Raw genomic sequence first — 22,104 nt, 5'->3', positions numbered from 1 at the left:
TTCTACTGAATAAGTGATAAATATTTGGAAGCAGAGTGCACTATAGAAAAAAAAGGCCCAACATCTTGATGGCATATAAAGAAACACAAAAAAAAGTTAGACAAATCTCTTTTTTTTTAGATTTATTTAAAATTAACATTTATTTTAAGTCCTGGTCTATAAATTATCGTTGCTAAACCCCAATGCTAACAATTAAAAGTAATCTTTAAGTCGTACCAACTGATGAGGACATTTTATCCAAGAAAGTGCTAACCACAGACATTAAAAAAGCCATCTCCCTTCAAAAAAGGTCCTGAAATATATGATATATGTGAAAATATCTGCAATAAAAAGTCAGCTGGTGCTTTTCTATTTGGTATAATAGTGGTTGCATCTTTTTAAAGACAGATTGAATAACTTGGCTTGTCAACTAATGAAAACCAAAAGAAATAGAATAACTGTAGCAAATCTGAAAATAATAGTAATGTATATTCCCATGATGCAAAAAAGGACTTCCAATACATTTCTAGTGGTTTTATCTAAGAAAAAACTAAGCGTGACCTGGCATAAATGAAAAATTTTAATTCACAGCATATCTGTCTCCCATCATAAGACACCACTTCCTTCTAAACCATTTGTTAATATGTGGTCAAACAACAGAGCTGTCACTTAAAAAAAAAAAACACCAAAAAAACCCGTACAAAGTTAGAAGTGACATGAGACGTTAACAAAATTGAAGCTTTGGTACATGGCATAGAAATGACATTCTTGTAAAACAGCCAAGACTGCTTTTGAGCAGTTGCAAATAACTACACCTCTGACCATATTAGGCTTGATGACAAATACTTTGGGTTTTCTTGGAAGTAACTGTCATGTATGATGAGCAGTCAAAAAAGTGTTTACAGCATAAATCCAAAACACTCTCACATGCATACCACTGTAAGCCATTTATAGTAGGTAAAAGTTTGTTAAACTCTGCTTTGCTTCTCACCTTTATCAGCATGAATCATAGCTTAAAAATGTATAGAAATTCATTTTTACTCTAACAAGTAAACAATTCAGTTGCCACAACATTTAAGGCCATAAAACATTTCCACCTTTCATTCCATTGCGTGTACCATTCTTAATGAATTCTTAAATATTTGAATGAATGATAGTACAATGAGTATAAAATCAACCATCTTTCAAGAAAACTGTGACCAAGATTTGTAAACTCCTTTACTCTGATACCCCTAAGAGTAATCAAGGGTAAGAAAGTCTCTTCTGAAATTACCTTATAAGTAAAGAGAGGGTGTTAGTGTATCATTTAATCTCTTTCTGAATGGTTCTGTTCTGTGTGGTCTATGAAATTATAAGAGAACAGAATAGAACAAAGAAAGCTAATTTGCAAAACTAGCAGAGTTTGGATATCTACCGACATTCTCACTTCCGAACATCCTATTTGCACCACTGATTTACGACAAATCTACACTTTACACATATACAACTTTCCTTCTAATACTTAGCTCTATAATAGCATTCAAACTACACTCTCTTCTTTTTAAGCCTATCAGAATATTCTCCATATTCATCCGTCCTAATGCCAATTAATTCCTGCATTCCAGTAGGCAAGTGAGCAGCCAGACTGCTCTGTTATGGTGGCTGACAGAAGACAGCTAACAGTAAAGGGCTCATGGCCAGGCAGCAGAGCCCCTCCACAACAGTGATAATCTGCCAATGAAAGAACTAATGCAAGGGGAGCTCAATAAAATTGTTGTGAGGGGAGACATTGGAGGAAGAGAGAGCAAACTCTCTAGACCTCCTTTTTTCCCTACTCAGCCTGCGAGCCCAGATGTTTATGGTCTGTATAAACTATTGAGGGCTTGAGAATGTCCCCCCTCCACCCCACTCCGAAGTGAACAGCAGCAGCAGTGCAAGAAGCCCAGACTTATCACTCTCCCACTCCTTCTACCTCTCTGTCTCGACTCCCTCACTGTAAATCCATCCAGGCGCACAAGCAACGGCGACAGCTGGGAAACAGAACTATTGGTACTCTCCACTGGCTTTCATTCAGAGACTTTTCAAACCATTTCCATGCTCAAAAAAAAAATCCTTTTCCAGTTTGTCCATTTAACTGATTCATCATGCTTGCAACCTGCTGTTGTTTTCCACAATATTTCACGGAGCTATTCCTTCATTAAGTGTGTGCTCTAATGATCATTTAGAATTACAGCAGATCAATTCACAGTTTTCACCCTAATAGTCCCATCTGGTTTCTCCTTTCCAACCCCCCTCCTTGTCAGAGGATCCAAGCTCTTGCTGTCTGAGGTTTGCTGCTCCGCTCCGTTTCCAGCACATGTGGTATCAAACCGACCTACATGGGTGCGATAAAGCAAACAGTCCACAGTCCCTCCCTGACAGACTAATTTGAACAAATTCTCAAATTGCACTTCAAATTGAAAGCACATTGGGGGTGTGGGCGGCCGTCGCTTATAAAAATCCCAATAAGTGACCAAGAACGAGGCTAAAATAATATGCATGCCAGCAAGCCTTGTTTGTTGTAAGCAGCTGGGTAGCTGGACAGATGTTCAGCTCGTGCCCACGGTTGAATACGCATGGGTGTTTAAACATTACTGAGTCTGACGTGGCAGAGATGTTTTGTTATGGCACAGCTATACATAGGGTGGGGAGATTTCTTCTCTACGTTTTCCGCCAAGAGTCTCAATGACGTAGAGGAATGCTCATCAGAGGTACAAAAAAACTGGACCAAATGCACACATGGTAAAGATACATATTTATAAAATGACAATTATTGCACCATCAATGTTTTATGGATCGGAGGTAATATTTGAGAGGAATCAGTTGTGGCTGAGGATGACATCCATGACCTATAATCACTAATACTTCCAGAGTTTGACTTTGCTTTTCCCCTTTCTTTCCTCCTTTTTTTTTTTTAATATTTTGGAATCTTGCCTGAGCTCAAACTCTCATGACTCAAACCAGAGGTCTATTTTGTGGACAAGGCTCGATTATAAAATTGTTTGTGTGTGTTGTGGGGGGAGAAATAAGAATGACCAAAGCCTCTAAATTAGGGTCTTGTACTCCTTTTTGGTAGTTCTAAAAGATTAATTTACTAATATGTTTCCTTTTTCCCATTAGGCTGTTAGTGTTAAGAATATAGATGTTGCTTTTTTAATCTCTAAATCAGGTCTTTCAGTCCAGACTCAGAAGAATTCATCTTTTTGACAATTTTCAATTTTAGAAGGCAATTTTCTACTGGCAAGTGTGCAGGAACCCCAAGACATCCATTCTGTCTCCAAAACATACAAAGTCTAAAAAAAAAAAGAAAAAGGCAGTGATGGGCAAGGTTGCAATGCAGCAACCTAAAGCTGCTGTCTAAATCCTGCAGGCAGAGGCCATTATGAAAACTGCTTTGCAGAGTGTGCCCAGTGGCGGTCAGACAGATCCACCCGCTGCAGTGCTTCACAATGAGGCCGTTATACCGACTGTAAGCATCTCTCTCTCTTTCTGCCCAGATGCTCAACATAGAGAAATCTATTGACACCCAAAAAATACAGTTCCCATTACATCAGATGAAGGTCCATTGCAATTTTAGAAGAGAAATGTTAAATATAGTGGAGCTAGCAGTCACTCCACCCAACGGGCTGTCATTATATTCTGAAACAGCAGCAGCAAAAAAAAAGTACACTATTCAGAGGCACAGAATCCAAATCTCTTCCAAACTAATGTGTATTCAAACTGCAGCCACACCAGATGTTAAATCTTATATCAAAATGTCATTTGCATATAGCCTCAGAAACTGACTGCTTCTCAAAGAAACACATAAAGCCGGATTACAACTAGGCGCCCTTCAAAGGTAAGAGGCTCATATGTATTTGCCCCCATTGAAAATTGCAGATCAACGTTCTTTGCTGTGCCGAGCATACAGGCCGAGCTGCCTTCCTGAGGCAATGCACCTGGGCTTCATCTTTTTTGTTGGACCATGTGGAATAAAGGCGCTGCAAAGTGTAGTGAGGGGGATGTAGTTGATGGTTATCTTCAGGGGAAAGAAACCCTCTTGGTTTCCACATTTCTGCTAGCTACACACGAGGCAACATTATGGAGAAATGAGTTCCAGTTAAAGCATTTCTCCTGTTCCTTGTTGGTTTAGTTATAGTTGGTGGTGAAATAAAATCTGTCATGCAACTGTTTCAGGCTAGACTTGGCAAATAAAACTTCTCTTTTTTTCCTCATTCCCTATGCAAGTATAAGACAATTTACTTAAGCAGGCTTGGATTTTTAGTTTTAAAAAATCCAGGCTATGAAAATCATTCTTCATAGAAGAGAGTACAGAATTTGTCTAACGGTTCTACATACGAATTTTTGGATTTACACACAAATCCATACAAATAAAGCAGACTTACTTTCCCTGAGGTAATTGAGATGAGACAGAAGCACTTCTGCGTTGTACATGGTGGTAAGTCGGAGGAAGTCATCCTTGCTCATCTTGCAAAGCTCTTTGCCGTCTGTGTTTTGAAACATTGACGTGTCAATTTCTAGCAGTCCGTACTCCTTGATGGCCCACTCCAGCCACTGGCGCACATGGTCTTGAGACCACAGTGATGGGTCTGAGGGAAGACAGCAGGAAAGAGGAAGTTTATTGACTATGGGATTCTTAGTGAAACACACAACTGGGAAAGTTTTAAACAGAGCTGGCCTGAAAGATCAGCTAACTTATCCCCCGGGTTAAGGGCTCAGGACAGCAGGAGGCCTCCAAGAGCACAGTATCTTAGATCTTACTTTGTTGTCAGTTGTAGAGTTTTTTAGGAATGAGCTGAATCATGTTGGACTATGGTTCAGTTTGACCCTTTGCCAGTTTGTAACCCAATTAAGCCCCCATCTGTTGCCATTTCTTCTCTTCCTCATTTTGTAACCACAAAAGAACATGTCATGCAAATACTCAATCCCACACATAGCTAAAGAGTATTTTATAATAGATTGCAAAACATTTTATTTCTATCCACACTTTGCCCAGTTTAACTGTATGAAAATTAGCAACCTCTTTCAGGTATTATTTATTGAATTTGGATACCTACATTTATTGATAGTTAACAATTAGTAGATACAAACATTCCCCTGAATTGCTGAAAGGACAGATTGTTGACAGTTCAGTTTTAAACACCATAAGGTCAGGAATGAAATAGCAGCTACAAAGTTACGACATAGCCAGGAAATAATTGACTGTTTTTAAAATGTGTCTAAATTGATCAATCAATTGAATTTATTTAGCAATTAAAAGGTGAACTGTCCAAACGCAATGTAAAATAAGAATTGTTTGATAGCTGTAAATACAGTCATAATCAAATAACTGTGTTCCACAAATATTGGGTGGATAAAAACTTTGGCTGAACAATTTCTGACCTATAAAATATTTGATCCCAAGTGCTATTATTGAAATTGGCTGATGTTGTTAAGTTACAAATTAAAGGAAATATAGTTAGGTCACTAGACATGTCTAGAATGTCTAACACACTCAATTGAACAAGGCAATCCTGTGGTGATCTTATCCTAATATAAGCATTGAAACTAAATTCTGGTGAGAATCCCATTTAACTTTGGACCAAATTGTTGTCTTATTTCACAGACATGAGAAGGAAAATAAGCAAAGGATTATTCACTACTCCTATCCCTTCCTGTGTTTGTTGAAATGTTTTTTATATCATGTCAAAAATTGGCGATGAAAACAGAAAAATTAAATACACATACAATTCTGCCTGTATAATCCTGTATAAACCTATATTTTATATACTGCATAGCAAACATTGAAACAAATCCTGAAACTCATGACTTGCCATTAAAGGCTAGCAACAAGTGGAGCTCCTAAAAGCCTGGAGATCACTTAATGAAGAAAGATCACTCAGATGTATCATTTACCAACACTACTCTCAGTGCTTTTAAATGTCATCAGCCCTAGCGATAATCCAACTACAGAAAGCAATCTGTGGTTGGTAACACTTAGCATACCCCAATAAAAAAACAAAAAACACAATTACAAATGTGTCTGAATTTGGAAAACGTAAGTCTACACTGTAATTAAGTTTAAGATTTGTATTTGTTCTTTGTTGTTAGATCATATCTACATGTGACGTCAGACCTTTCATGTAAGAGAATACAAGAAGTTACAATTAAACGTTATCAAGAAAAAACTTTGCAAAAAATATATGTACAATCACAATTTGAATGGTATGAATCACCAATTTACAAGTACCAGTCTACATCCCCTGATAGAGCTGTTATACTCCTTACCAGTTGGTGGTACAGTAGATGAACAGAACAGAACCTGTCCCTACTTGATCCGCATCGGAAGCACGATCCATACAATCGGCTCATTTGAGCATGCACAGCCAGATATATATCCAGGTAATCCTCGATTTTAAATTGTAAAAAAACCTAATAATAACATTTTTAGTAAACTGTGTACTAAACTATAATGTGTTAAATGTTAATAATGTGTTTCCTGAAAAAATAAATGCCTTAAAATCCTTTCTGTTTGATCACTTGTCTGTGCCCAACTGTGCCAGAAATGGGATCCTACGCTCCTTCCAGGAGTTTTTCGACTTTGGATTTAAAAATGAATCTAGTCTTTTTGAGTTTTATTTTTTCCTTTCAAGTTAACATTGTGGTATAAAGTGTGTAATCTAAAGAAAGAAATAACAAAAAAAGATAAACATGGTTTAATCATATTTTGCTGGACTGCTCTGAGCACGTCCGATGATGACGTCAGACAAACTGTTTGACGGAGAAAATATAAAAAGCATCAAATCGTCTCAGAAAAGTCATAAAAATATTTTAAAGATGTGTATTAGAATTCTTTAGTGATTTGAGGATAGAAATAAGTACTTTTAGGATCACGATTACATTATTTATGGTGACCTGGATGAATATCTGCAAATGCGCAGATGATACGGATCGTGCTTATCGCACATTGTGCTGCGCATGTGTTGTTTGAGATCACGGGTAAACGTGAAATCATTGGTTTCGTTTTCATCTTCTTCCTCTTCCTGTTTTTTTTTTTCATGGTTGGCAAACAATCTTCAGGAGCATTATTGCCATCATCTGGTAAGGAGTGTAACAGCTTTATCTGGGTTTGTAGAGTCATATCTGAAAATGTTTGAATTTCCGTTGTATTTTTGAAAAAAAGTAATTTGGTTACTTGGACAACTTGTGTACTTAACTTCTAAACTTGTATTCTCATAATACATGTGACATTAGATGAAACATCTAATGTCACATGTATTAGCTGAAAACAAGGAACACATTTATTGACTAACATTTACAAAATCAGACACATGTGCCCACTCCTATTGAGAGTTACCTTCCCCTGTTGTGTCTTGGCTAACAATCTCTACTTGCAGAAATAATTTCTTGCTCACCATGACATTAAAAATAGTGACTAAACAAACCCTTAACCCATAAACTAGGAAAGAAGCAAGGTAGCTGGCAGCAGATGTAAAATTATTGAGTTAGAGTTTGGATTAAAAAGTTGTGAATGTTGAACAGGGAAATGCCTTTAGTTCTAGATTGTTGTCCTGCAGTCAGATAGTTATTTCAATTAAAACTTTAGTCACAAACCTCTTTGCCTACCTGCAGGTACAATGACTCTTCGCTCATTGGTGGTCATGTTGGGAGGAGGGGCATTCTTCTCATCCATATAGCTTCCATACGTCATTTGAGATGTGTCATTAGCCCCGACTAACTTGTTACATTTGCCCACACTGCAGTCCACAGGAGACTCCCTGCTGCACAAAAGCACGTTAGAAGTGCAGTTGTTAAAACATTATTAGCAGATAAATTGGGTGTTGTTCAGTTCCTTTCTAGCAATTGACTTTGGCATCAAGCACTATTATTCTGAACTTTCCCCGCCAAGAATACAACTGATAACAAGCTGTAAAGAAAAAAAGAGGAATACAAGACACGGAGGTAAAACACAATTGTACCTGGATCCATTCATGTGCTCGTATTCTCTCTTGACATTGACCCGCACAGGCTGGTTGATCCACTCTTGCTGTGGGGGTAAAGGGTTGATTTTGTGGGTCTGGCCATAGTCCTGTGTGCCAGATGCAGTCATGTCTGTCTTTGAGAGCGGGGCAGCAGCAGCGTATGGAGGCTCAAATAAGGACTGGTCTTCACTCACCACTGATAGCGCCTCCTGTAAAGGTAGGCAGACAGAAAATAGGTTAGTTTTTCTTGAATTGCTTTTCACATGAAAAATGACATAGGTTACTTTATACCACAGCAACATAATCAACACTTAACTCTACTTAGACAGCCTGTTTTGATGTAAAGATGCGATTAGAGATACAATAGAAAACTGTCCGATTTCCAATTTGATCTACCTTTCATCAACTGGCAAGGATCTCAAAAATCTGTTCTTTGAAAAAAAAAAAAAACTAAGCTAATCATATTAAGATCACAGAAACAACAACACTATTCAATGTGATGCAATACTGAGTAAAGAAGAAAAGTGTGGTTCTAGACAAGGATCAACAGGGCATAATGCTCCTGTAGACGAGCCCTGCTCTCTATGATGACAGCTGTACTGAAACCATACTAACCATAACAGATTAGTTCCATGCATAAATGTAATGTTTACCTTTAATGCTGAACTTTTACGATAATTTAAAAATAGGGGTTTTGTACTTTTTAATTCAGCCATAAGTAAGCATCAGTCTTCATCTGTGAGATTAGGGATCTACAACTTGCAGCTGTCGAGCCACAAGTACCTCTTGGCTTTGCAGTCCACTTAATATATTAAATGATACACAATTGTCTTGTTTAGTTTTCTTTGCTTGTATTTGTGTTTTATTCTTCGTCTTTACTCTGTGCCCTAATGAATAAACACTACCCTCCGCCTCCCTGATAAATTAAGTCTAGAATCACAGTGACTTTTATTTGACATATAAAAGTTTTAAGTTGCTATTCAAAAGAAACTGTAAGGTAAGTGCAACAGAGTGAGTGTTTAGCAAATAACATGAAGCTGAACGTATTGTACTACAGCTGTTTTGTTTCATTCATTTGATGAAAAAGAAAAAAAAGAAAGAAAAAAAGAAAGAATTTGAATATTGGTTCCCTGTAAATAAAAAAGTGAAGCCACAGACCCACATTTTCTCTGTCCCCTGCTTTAATGCTTGTAATGCTTTCCAAGTTCCTAGCTAATGAAAGATGCTATAGGTTGTCTGTAGATATACTACAGGAATGGCTGTTTTACAGAAAATCTCTTCATATAGCGACACAAACCACCAAAAGCTATTAAGCAAGAGGTGAACGGGCAATAAAAAACACTTACTCCCCAAAAACTGTATTTAACCGCCTTTAAAATTGTGAGAGAGTAGGTGCACTGCTTAAACTCTATGGGCACACCGTTAACAAAAGCAAGAAAATCAGACTCAAGACCCTTCCCTTAAACATGTGAAGTCACATTTTCAGTCTCTTGTGTATTTTTGTTTACAGCAATTATGTGCACTTATGAGTTATATCACAGTCTGGGATCCTCTGTAGTTTGTGTATACAGCTCTTGTAGGGCTGTAGCTTCCTGTTGATGTTAAGATGACTTCAATCATACTCACAAAGCTGTTAGATAAGATGCTACAGAAGGCTTGCTCCAATCAGATAAAAATTTGACAAGTACACTGAGTATTAATCACTCAGCGCCTCAAGCTGAAAGTAAAAGAAAAAATGACAGCCGCAATGTTCTAACCTCATTTTATATCATTCCCCATGTTAAAATGTGTTCCTTAGATCATCAGCGGCCTATTTTCTAGATGTATCTGGACGTCAATATCCCCTGTTGAGCCATACAGTGTGCATCACGTCTGAGCATTGGGCTTCCCCTTCACAGCTGAAGACTCAACAGAAGCAGTGGGGGTCACAGCTACACTGACCCCTGTGCTTTGGCGCTGCTGGAGCAATGTCAGTTTATTAAAGAAAACAAACGCAGAAACTCGCAGAGGCGGCCAAGATATTGTGTGGTTTAGATGCTTTTCTTGCGTAATGTCTTAAAAGAAAAGCACAAGCTCTGCAGTTGATGGATTTCATTTTAACACGTCACTTTTTTAGGAAAATAGTCACACAATTTCACCATCACTGATCTGAGCAGCCAGTGTGTTTAATAATACTTTATGAACATTATAAAAGTAATGTATTTAATAGAGGAAAAAAAAAACAATAAAGAAAAGAATACGAAGTGAAATGATAACAATATGGCTCTGAGGATTAGGCTCGGTTCTGATGCACATCTGGATCTGATCGGATCTGATGGCACGGCAAGGACGGAAACGTGTCTGATCCCCGAGGACTGACTTTTTTTCATTCCAGCATGCCACATAAGCTGCTTCAGGGGAAAAGATGAGACTTGAGATTCACTGATTCATAGATCTTACGTGCAATCTCTGAGGCTTTTATTATGGCAAAGTAATGAACACATTAATCTATTGTGGTTTTCCTCTTTAAATACATGTGACTAGGATGTTGTTGTTGGTTTTTTTTTGTTTTTTTTACTTTTTCCAGAACAGAAAGTAAAAGTATTTTTTTTTTATTATCCATTTATGAAATCTGCACAACATGATACCAGTCTGCATTCCCTTTTTCATTGGCCAGTAACTCAAACAAACTCAAAAAAATTAAAAAACGCAAAACAGAATAATAAAGATGAGATCCACATTCAAGCACTTTATAGGATTTATACATATGTATAGCCTCCTTTATAGAAAATATAAGTTTGATGGGTCACCGCAAACTGAAAACAGGTTTAAATTTTTTTCAACACCAGAGTCTTTAGTGGATTCAAAAAAAGAAGAAGTAAATTTAACCACCTGCCAAAATAGGTTTTCTCTGTGATTTCATCTGAAAAATCTATCATTTGAATTTAGGCTGCGAGACACACTATCTGAGCAGAACACAGCAGCTAGTCTGCAGATGATAAGCACAAAAAAGTGAGAGAATGTCTTATTACAGCTTGATAAGAGCTTTGCAAACTATTTTGACTTTTGTACGTTACATTTACACTGACATATCAGCCTCCCCAATTGGAGCCATGATTGGCAAGTGGTTTATGTTTATCAAGATTGCGGTAGGCTTTTTTTATTTCTCTGCAATAGAAGCAACCCCATGTAACTGTGGAAAGCTGACAAAACAGTAGTATTCTGATTACTGCTCTATCTTTCAGGAACACACGCTAGCGAATTGTGAAACCTCGAGGCAGTTACACCTTTTTTTTCTGTTTGCCCCACACCGTCAGAAGATAATTTGTGAAATGTGTCACTTGGGTCAGACTTTAAAAAAGGTTTACTATGGCAGTGGCCTGGGGTCCTCCAGGCTAAGGGAATGCAAAGAAGACATAACAATTTCTTAACAATTTTAATAACAAAGTCTTTTTTCATAGTGTGTTCTCTTATTTTCCTAAAGTACAACAGTTAGACATTGATTACAAAAATCTCAAACTCTACACCAGCCTCAAACAATTCATGCATAACAGCTTTAAGTGCCCTTCATTTTTTTATCTAATCAGATCTAATTCAGTCAGACTTCATACCTTTGCATCGCATTTTTAATCCTCTCTTAGTTCCTCTTCTTGTAAATCAATTTCAGATCTAACTGCTTACACCTTTATCAATTCATTTTTGTTTTTTACGAAGTATAGACACAGATAATGTTAAAAAATGTAATCTCTGAAAGATTTTTTTTCTTTACTTAGAAGTATCTTACAAGATATTTGTAAGACACATATTATTCATTTTTGAATGGTTCTGATTCATAAATATGACATTTTATGGTCTGTAACCGTCAGCTCCAACTGGTAGACATTAAAGTAATTACTGGAGTCACATAACTTTTGTTGTCAAAGGGGATATCTCATCTTGATATCTTTTTAACTTAATCTTTACAAAACCTAAAGTCCAAAAGATTTGGATGAAATCTATATCTATATTTGTGATTCTTAATCTTATCTACACTTGTGCTGGGGAAGATTCTCAGTCATTCAGGTCATAGTCATTCCAAAAATGTTCAAAACAATACACTGGACTTTTTTTTCAAGTTTGAAGACATTTTGCTTCCTATTCCATCGGAAACAAAGTCCAGTGGATTGTTTTTAACTTCTTTGGAACTCATCTATACTTTAGGGTGTTTTATCATTTAAGTAATATCCTAAATAACCAATTAGTAATGGTCACAATTCAGTCTTTAAATTTTCATGTAAAAGAAAAATGCCAGAAAGCTTAAACAAACACTCTTTAGGGAGAAACACATAAAGAAGTTATACATTTTTTGTTACAGAATAGTTAAATATACAGAGACCAATCATGAAATATAAAGACATCTCTATTTTAGGTTACATTTCTAAATCAGACACCAGATGGGAATATCCATTGGCTCGATAATGGCCTGATATGTGCAGAGCAACTGTGGAAAAAAAGTGGTCCCTATAGGATCCAAGATGTATTTCTCATGTTGAAATTATTATTATTTTTTTACATATTGTTTGTTGGGTTCCCCAGGTAGGTCTCAAACATATCACATGGCCATCTAGTTTTGCAGAAATGTCTCAAATGTTGCTTACCCAAACAGGGGGCATGGCATGATACTTTTATAAGCCTGGGCTTATTTAGTACAACACACCAATTAAAATCTGTAAGGAATCCAGATGCTCCTAATCAGGTTATTGCCACTATACTGCTAAAGTAAAGCAGCAAACATTTTAAGTGTCAACAAACATTTGAGACTAAAGGCTGTCCACCAGAGGCAACATGAACATCATCTGAAACGAAGCTACAAAACGCTCAAACAGTCGTAGCTACACTGCAGCTTTGAAGCTAACTTACTGAGTTGGCATCATAACACATGAATCAGTGCTAGCAGGATGTCCCCAAGGCATTTTTTTTGTTTAAAACAATTTACAAAAATAGCAACAACACAATGACAGGAACATGTCCTCAAGTACATTCATGCATTTGTTACACGACCTCAATTGTGAAGTATTGTAGCTCAGCTACGTAAAGCAGTATGAATGATAAGAGAGATGGTAACTTAAATCCAAGTGTATCCCTTTAAAAAAAACACTGGATGTATTCATATATTCTATGGCTATCTAAGTTCATTCAGTTCAGTATTTATTTAAGCCAAAAAAAATGTATTAACCCTGAACTTCAAACCACTATCAACGTTCAACCAGACATCAATATACATTCTTAGTAGACAATCTGAGTAGAAACGAAAGTCGGGGAGGGAAATATATTTTTCTGCCTGCCAATCTCAACTAAAACATGCAAATATGTAACACATGTAGCAATCTATCCATTTAGGCAAGAAGTTTAGGGAATACATATTGTTTAGATATATTACAAAAATGTATCCTGGGTTGCAAGTACCTGTTTCGATCCCCAGACCCCACAACTCTGGGTCCCTGAGCAAGACCCTTAACACCACACTGTTCCCAGGGCGCTGCACAATGGCAGCCAACTCCTCCCCAAGGAGATGGGTTAAATGCAGAGGTAAATTTCTCCAATGTGAGATCAATAAAGTTCAAGTAGTATTATTGTAATTATAACTATTATATCATTATTTACACATGTAAACAAAAGTTGTTGGGGTCTAGCTACAAATCTATATCCCTGGGTTCCATATCCCCCTAAATGAGGCCCTTCTTGTAACAGTATAAAGAAACAGGCTCCTTTCTTCCAAAGACAGGACCATAATCACAGAAACTCTGCAAACCTGCTGATTAAAAAACAAAAAAAACAAAACAAAAAAAACAGTCTTTAGATTATTATTTTTGTATGAAACTGAAATGCTCATGAAATTATCTATTTTTTCAGGGTGTTTTCTAGACAAAGAGAGGGAGGAAAACAGAAGATAAATCATTGCAGCTCATAATCAAGCGCCATCATAAGCATTGTGTATAAGTATGACACCTGCTGGGAGTCACCTCGGTTCTATTTACACCAGCCAAGTCAGTCTGGCCGGGGCTTGCAGCTGGTCCCAAATGCGTCAGAACTGGATGATACATCCAATAGCTTCACATCCAGACTACACGTGCGTCTACTTGGTGTTTACACACAGAAACGCACGCGCAGTCCCCAACACACATACACACCCAGTCAACCTAACTGGAGCCACCCAGGGGGTGAACGGGGTGGGATGGGGGGGCATTCCTGTCCTTTGTTTTAAGGAGGAAAAGGAAACCTGTTAGGAAAAGATTGTGTAGAACAGGAAACTCTCATGGCTAGAGAGTCCTTCCTTTCTTTTCTTTTTTCTTTTTTTTCTTTGTGAACATGAATGCAGCTAAAAGCTCGGTTCATTTATACCCAGGGATTCAATTATGATTGCATTTGCTCTCGCAACTCCTCGCTTTGTTGCAGAAACCAGAGTCGACAAAAAAACACATCCTCCTGCACCATTCATCCACGGCACAACACAAACATGTGAGCGATAAATGATGGAATTCCACGGCTATTTTTCTCCCTCTCTCTCCCTCTCTCTTTTTCTCTTTCCCCAGAAAAATCACACCACACCCAGTGGCCACAAACGAGCTACTTGAAATTTCCAAGAATTAAGGGAAAAAAGAACAGTCACATCTCCTCTCAGACGCAACAAGAGTAGCAAACTCTGCAAGTCTAATTGGGAACAAGCGAGGCTTCAACATCTGGACTGGAGGCTGCAGCCATAATGCATCTGGAATTCCAGTTTCAGGGAGCCAGTAGCCAAGTGGTGTTAATGCAGACCAGCGCTCTGCCACTAACAGCATTTCGTTTCAAAATAAGTTGTGCAACTATTTAAGGAGTAAGCCAAGGTATCATTGTGAAGCGTTGCGGTTTCGAGTGTTGCAAACTCCATGGGCAGTTACCAAATGACAGCTTTCCTTTGCAGCTTGACAAAACTCTCTGTGTCCGGCAGCGGGGGTTTTCAGAAACCATTAAAATGCACAAAAAAATCCCGCAGATGCATGCGGTGTGATATCCAGCAGCATCCAGGTACCACCGCAGCTCCGTTAACCCAAGGACGCGATCCTTAGGAAAGAGCCGGGCGGTGTTGCGCAGCTTAACATCATCGTATCCAGTAATTTCTACAAGAAAATAATCAACTGTTCACCAGATAGATGAATCTAGAGAGCGTTTCTAGTCTGATTTGAGCAATAATTTCTATAGTGGCTTTCCCAGACGTGCGTAAAGATGCGTCCGGTCCCCCCGAAAGATCCACAGCGTGATTCTGATCTAAATCCACTTAGCATATGTCCTCGACAGCGTTTACTAGAAAGAAAATGCTTTTAAATACAGAGGAAAAGAAAATCAACCTTGTTTAGTGAAAAAAGCCGCTCATCGTTGTCGGGTTGGAGGTTCCAACTTACGGAGACGGATGAGCGTTTCAACCCGCTGCTTTAAAAAAAAAAAGAAGGCGCAACTCCGCAAAAAAAGAAAAAAGGTCTCCCCACAACCTCATACACCCCGTCCTCCACCCTTACCTTAATAGTTCCGTCCATTTTGCGCAATTTTCAGCGGACCCCGACGATATCCCAAACATGACACGCTCCTGAGATTATTCCAGTGGCCCCCGGTACTATGTGGCGGAGAGAAAGAGACACTTTTTCTCTCTTTACCGGATTGAGTTTTTTCTTTCCTCTAATTTTGGGAAGTGAAGTCACCGCTGTTGAGAAGGTTTGAGAGGGAAGCTGTGTGTCACACCGAAAGCCCTGCCTTCCAAAAAAAAAAAAAAAAAAAAAAAAAAAATACTGTCCCAGAGAGATAAGAAGGGAAAACAATTGAGTGTTCGCTCCGCTGTTATGTTTTTCTGCTCGGAAATATTTACAGGATGACTGGCCCTACGCTGCACACAGCCATTGCTGCGCCTGTTGCGGGATATTGTTGCGCGCTTTGTGTTTATTCATTGGCGGTAATGTCACAGCTGTTGTGGAAGAAGGGTTTACTATTTGTCCGTTTTTTTTTTTGTTTGTTTGTTTTTCTCCCTCTCTTAGCTGTGTTTTAGGATTTTTAAGTATAAATATAAGTTGTGGGGTTGAATGTTTTAGAGCGCTTTTTGATTCACGCCTTAACTTCAGACTCACATCTGGTCATGCCTCAATCCCTCCATAAATCTAAACTATTCAGAACTTTACTCTGGATTTCATAGTGGAAGTAATGCATTTCATCCTTGCAAAAGGACAGATGTTTCTCTCAGTGCCAATGGAGCTCTAAATCAAAATGGGAGAAATAGGTGTGGTAGGCGTTTATATTACCGTTTATTTTAAGACCATATCTGTTAGACTTTCCTAGGACAACATTATTAAAATACAAGTATTCAGCTCCTTGCCACGATTTGATTTAAAATGCCTGAACAGAAACCCTTAAGAATGTTTTTAATTATTTAGTTCAGGGTCTCAATCTCCTGAGGCATATTAAAAGCAAGGTGAAAACATTTTAAGAATTTTTTATAAAGGGTATTTCATTAAATTTAAGTCAAATTGCGGGGTCAAAAACACTATTTAGAGAGGGGAAACCAGACTTTTCGTTGGACAAAGCGAGGCCCGCTGTCTCTTAATGTTTAATAGCTTTTATTGTGATTTAGTTGATGATAAGAATAATGAATCCTTTTTGTATATGCCTATGGGGAAGCAGCTTCTCAGACTCAAACAGTCTGCCCCTGACAGCAGGGCCGGCCTGTCTGCTCTCCACTTGGGGGTCTGGCGGGGCGGCATGGGCCCCCACCCTTGGGACCACCACATCTGGATCCTGCTAAGGGTCAAGGCTTCTCCTGCCTGAGGCCAGCTCTGACTCCAATAATTAAGGGAGACACCTTGTTTAACTCTTTAGTGACCGTCCTGCTTTCTTTTCTTTTCATTCTCTTTTTTTTTCTTTTTTCTTTACATTCCAGAGTCTGGAGTTTTGCATCATTTTGTTATAGACAAAATGTTGGGGGTACAGAGGTAAAATTCATGATTGATGAAAATATTAACATCATGAAAATATGAATTTATGTCTGAAAAATAGAGGGAATATTGAAAGACCTGCACAAGTTATATATATATATATATATATATATATATATATATATATATATATATATATATATATATATATATATGGCATTTCCATAGCCACAAGTATTTCATCATCTTATACCTTTTCATGAGATGCCAAAATAATTGCAGAAGAAATTAAAGTTTTTCCCAGCTGGAGCTTAGATTTTCTGATTACTGGGGAAACAACCCCCCTCCCCTGCAAGTTGCTACATTGTTCTAGAAATAAATCACTAACACTACCTCTGATCTTCACCACTAACAGATAGATTAACTAATTTATACCAGGATAAGCTAATCTAAGCCTGAGTGCAATATAGGTTTTTGGTTAACTTCTCGCCTAAAGCTACCCTTTAAATGTAACTCCAGCTCAAACTAAAGCAGCAGAAACAGAAAGAAATTAGGAAAATCATCCTGTTACCACAATTTTTAAACCATGAAAGTTTTTTAGAAGATTTTTTTCAAGTAGGGGGATTTGTAAATCTGTTACAGGTGAATTGGAATCCTTGTTTCTGGCACTCACTTCAGCAGGTGTCCACCAAGCATTCCCAAAGATTGCTCATAAATCCAATTGGCTTTACTTGTGTCAGAGCAGATGGACAAAAAGCAAGTGGTATAATATCACATCAGAAACAAAAATAACAATAAAAAGAAACATAACAAGTTAGTAGTACTATATTGTATGTTTTATTTATTTTAGCAAGAGGTTACCTCTGTATGATCAGTAAAACCAGATTATTTTAAACGTCCTTGTTATAAGATTTTGTGTAAATATCGTATTTTGATATTTTTACTTGATCCTCTCACAATATGGTAATCTACCAGCCTGTGTTAGCAGGTTTAGGCTGAACACACCTGCAAAATTGTAGACCTTGGGGCCTTAAGATGGATTAAGTATAATTAAGAGTTTATTTCCTATTGTACATAACTCAAAAGTTTAAATATTTAGCTGATTATGGCATAAAGCTGGAAAAAAGCCAAAACTAATGTTTTTATTTTAAAAGCCCCACATTGTTTAGCATTATTTTCTAATCCTTTCTTGTAAACTTTTTCCCTCCACTTAACTTTCCATTAAACATTTTCATACAGCTTTCCCTGAAAAACCAAACAGTTTTTTTTCTTTGTTTGTTTTTCCAGTTAAGTAGAAGGAACAGGAAGGTGTTGTATTTTTTAATGTAAGTGTATCCTCAAAATTTAATTCTGATCTGGGCCTACTGAAACTTTGGTCCTACTATTCGAAACACTCCATCAATTTTATGTTTCACCCTGACTTTCACTTTTTATGCCAACAATTTGTTATAAATTATTTAAAACGCCCAGGCTCATCTTGTTTTACCTTCCAAAATATTTTCTTTTCTGCAATTAATCTTGCTAACCTGTAAGTAATAATTCCAAAACCAAACTCCTTTATTTTACAAGAATATTCACAATTCTGGTCATAAATCTAATCAAAAAGACAAGAGGTAGCGAGAACTCCCAAGATCATAATGAATAAAGCGCTAACAAACATTTTAGAAGGCCAATAAACAGATGCGAGTTGGTTTACACAGGGAACCACAGAACATCTGGCTTTGACGCTGGAACTAGACAGCCAGACATTTCTTCTTACACCACCAGCCAGTAGCTCCTCTGTCTCAGCACTGAGGCAACAAGCCAGGAGTGGGCGGACACTTAGTCAGTTTATACATGCAGCAGCTTTTCAATTGTTGTGGGCCCATCCTCTCTTCTCTAATTTGTATAAATCTGTGGTTAGATAGGAAATAGGATGAGCTGGCATGGTGTTGTTTCTTTAATATATTACATGCACTTTCTCATTCATTTCTATTGTTTTTCGTTTTTTTCCTTTATTTAATAGATAGTATTTGTTAATTCTCATATTTCTATTAACAACCTTAGTCTATTTTATAAAAGTAAAATGCATATGCAGTGAGTATTCTTAAGAAAACAGAATTCCAAGGCTAAAGCATACCAAGTCCATGTGAGCCATTGCTCTTTTTTATTAAACTGCAGACTCATATTCAGATCATTCCTGCTCTCAGGCTAAAAGGCATTTACCCGAGTCAAAATACTGAGGGCAAAAAAGAAAAAAAGAAAAATCTGGAGTCTGCAGCACATAGAAGCACGAACTGTCTGGCCCCTCGCTCTAGGCCATAATTAATTTGAGATTTATTTTTATTGGAGAGTTCCAGTCTCGCCTGGCCTTAACCAAACAAAACCAAATGCAGGGGCCCTTTGGATTCGCTCGAATGATAGGGAATATTTCTTTCAGATTTCGTACACTGAGGCGTGCCACATGCTCACCAACAGCTCTCCGCATGATCTTCAGGGATCCAGTCAGATTCATAAATAGGAAACTCCAGAATACAAGGAAACAATCTAGGCTACGTTTCCACGACTGACCGTGAAACACAAAGCATTGCAAAATAGAGAGGTGACTTCTATTTCCCCTTTTCCTGCGCCTCTTACAGAAAGAGTCATTTAGGCTCTTATTTTCTATTTAAACATTCCCTGCTATTGAACTCTCTCGCAACAAATCGGGAATTGTTCCGATTTTTAAACGCAAAGTCCCTCAGCAATAAGGCTGCGGCTGGAAGAAAGGAGCCCTTATTAAAAAAAAAAAAAAAAAAAAAAAAGGGGGGGGGGGGTCCTCAAAACATTAAGTCGGCCTTTGGAAAAACACCTTAATTAAGAAGAAACATAGCCATGCGCAATTCAATGCCTCATTTGAAAAGCTATAGGCAGGAATCCAAGCGTCAGACGTCAAGCAGCCGCCCGACGTTCACACGTTTCCATTTGATGTTCACCTTATATAGACTCACACACATTATACTGTATCGAAAAATGTTTCAGCGCTTATTGGATGCGTGCTGCAGGTATCCCTGCTGCGCAACTCATCACCGACGCGATGCGGTTTTTATGGGAAAAACAGATGTGCGCTTTGTTTACCTTCTCAGGAGCGTGAAGGACAGAAAGAGGAAGATACATGACATCATGATAATGACACTTAACACCATATTGAGTTATATACCAGTTGACACAGATGAACAACAGAGACTTTTAGAAACAACGCGACTTCAGAGTAAAAGCATACACTTTTTATTGTGATCCATCATGCAGTAAAACAACATTAAATTACTTTTCCACATCATTTAAATTGGTGCAGAAATTTACAGGCATTTCACCTGGAAACATGGGTGTAATATGTAAAAAGCTCAAATGAGTACATTAAATAAATACCAGGTTTTAAGGCCTTATTCAACTAGAATAGGCAACATTTTTCGAAGAGTTGCAGATATGGTTTAGGAAATAATCGTTTTTTTAAGCCATAAAAGGTTACTGAAATATGAAAGTGTTTCAATCTATTCTAATGTTGTTAAACTATTGGTTAAACCAGCCCCAGAATATCAACAATCCAGTATTTGTCAGTTTGTTTTTGGTGATAACAACTTTTGACATTAGTATATGTGGCACCTATTTACTGTTATAAATGCTACCAAGTTTCAAATATCAATGTCTAATATTTTTGGCAGCCATATTGGAATTTGAGCTCAGGGCTGGTCCATGACCTCTGACTTTCCCAACAGGAACTCTGACTTCAGAGGCTGATCTTGCTGTATTAATGACCAAGAACTGGAAAAGTATTACTTCCAAACAGAAAGAGAACAAACTAATGTGCACTAGCAACAAAAGCTCGCTAAAACAAACTAAAAACAACTTAAATGTAGACATCAATAGATATTATTGCATATACACTTTCTTAACCACAAGTAATTTTTTACTTAATAAAATGTTATTCAAAATACAATCAGTTGAAACAAAGCAGTACAAATTAAGAATCCCTAACTAACCCAGTATCTTAATTAAATATGGTATAAAGAATAAATGTTATATAGTAAGATGATTAAACATATTATTTTAGCAGACATTCTACTTAAAAAAATAATATTAAATATTTCATAAAAATACTCAACATTATACCCTGAGAATCCCAAACAGCCCATTCCTAAAGAAAATTAACTTTGAAAACTGAAGCTCCTGACTAAAATGTCTTTGGTTTTTCCAAGTATGTTTAATGACCTTAAACTCTTTTTCATTCCTCCACAAATAACTGATTTAAAGGGTCACTTATAGCATTGTATCAATTGGAAAATAGTGTCATATTCTGTGCCAAACTTGTTTGTTGATGATCATCACAGTTTTAGCAAACGTAAGGAGAACAGCTCTGCAAAATTACCTGATTCAAGAGACGTTGATGTCTTACCTTAACGTAAGACGAGGTGTCAGGAACAGTTTGAAACATGTCTACTTGACAGACAGGCCCAAGGGTGCTCAGTGTCCAATGGGCCCTGGAGAGAAAAGAAAAACAAAGAAAAAATATGAAAATATTTAATTTATTCGTATACGTATTATTACAAAGTAAGCAAGGTTATGAACTCTCTAAATAAAGGAAACAGGGGTTACCACTTCCACCAAATGAAAGGGAGAGTCAAATTTACCTAAGGTACCCCCACCCTCAAATCCACACGTCAACCACATGCCTAAATTCATTCATAAATCCCCCCCTTTTTTTTTTCTTTTTCTTTTTTTTTCTGTCTCCCTAAGCACCGGTACGGGCTATTAGATAAGGGCAGATTTTACTTACTACCCTCCCTACATTTAACAGCGCCAGTAGATGGAAATTACAGCAATGACCTACAGCTAACATGGATAAATTACTTACTCCAATTCTAGCCAATAGAAATCAAGCGGCAAAAAAAAAAAGAGGGCCCCTATCCCAACCCCCATCACGTTTTTCCCCTAAAGCTTACCACATATTGAAACACTTTTCGCTTTAATAAGTGCAGCTTACAAAGTCTCGGGTGAAAGGGCAACGCGGGGACGGTGTTTTCTAGTTCTTCCTTATGCCTCTGCAATTATTAGCAGGGCAGAGGAATCACAAGCGCCTCTTCCATACAAATAGATGGGTGATTAAGCAAATGAACTTATGTGGATGTCTGCAATGGCAGTTCACCTCTTAATGATCCTTCTGCGACAGCTCAGTCCTGTGAAACAGTATATATATATATATATATATATATATA

The 22,104-nt window shown here is 37.5% G+C and overlaps 1 protein-coding gene across 8 annotated transcripts in view; it reads right to left on the bottom strand.

Annotated features, from left to right (window-relative positions):
- The window catches only part of fli1 (Fli-1 proto-oncogene, ETS transcription factor), a 39,610-nt gene that overhangs the window by 16,539 nt on the left and 967 nt on the right, over window positions 1-22,104 (bottom strand). The window contains exons 2-5 of one of the 8 annotated variants that reach the window (XM_015372728.1): window positions 21,258-21,369; window positions 7,956-8,167; window positions 7,591-7,754; window positions 4,383-4,586 (exon numbers count right to left, since the gene is read on the bottom strand). In XM_015372728.1, the coding sequence (XP_015228214.1) occupies window positions 4,383-4,586; window positions 7,591-7,754; window positions 7,956-8,167; window positions 21,258-21,323 (646 nt within the window). In that variant the 5' untranslated portion in view covers window positions 21,324-21,369. Of the gene's footprint in view, window positions 1-4,382; window positions 4,587-7,590; window positions 7,758-7,955; window positions 8,168-15,304; window positions 15,432-15,472; window positions 15,655-21,257; window positions 21,370-22,104 lie in introns of those variants that run through there. The other 7 variants (XM_015372727.1, XM_015372729.1, XM_015372730.1 and 4 more) reach the window with 7 other exon arrangements.

This window comes from Cyprinodon variegatus, unplaced genomic scaffold, assembly GCF_000732505.1.
Source record: "Cyprinodon variegatus isolate N-32 unplaced genomic scaffold, C_variegatus-1.0 Scaffold75, whole genome shotgun sequence".
Lineage (NCBI taxonomy): Eukaryota > Metazoa > Chordata > Actinopteri > Cyprinodontiformes > Cyprinodontidae > Cyprinodon > Cyprinodon variegatus.
The sequence above is the reverse complement of the archived record's forward strand: the minus strand, read 5'-3'. Positions and strand labels throughout refer to the sequence as shown.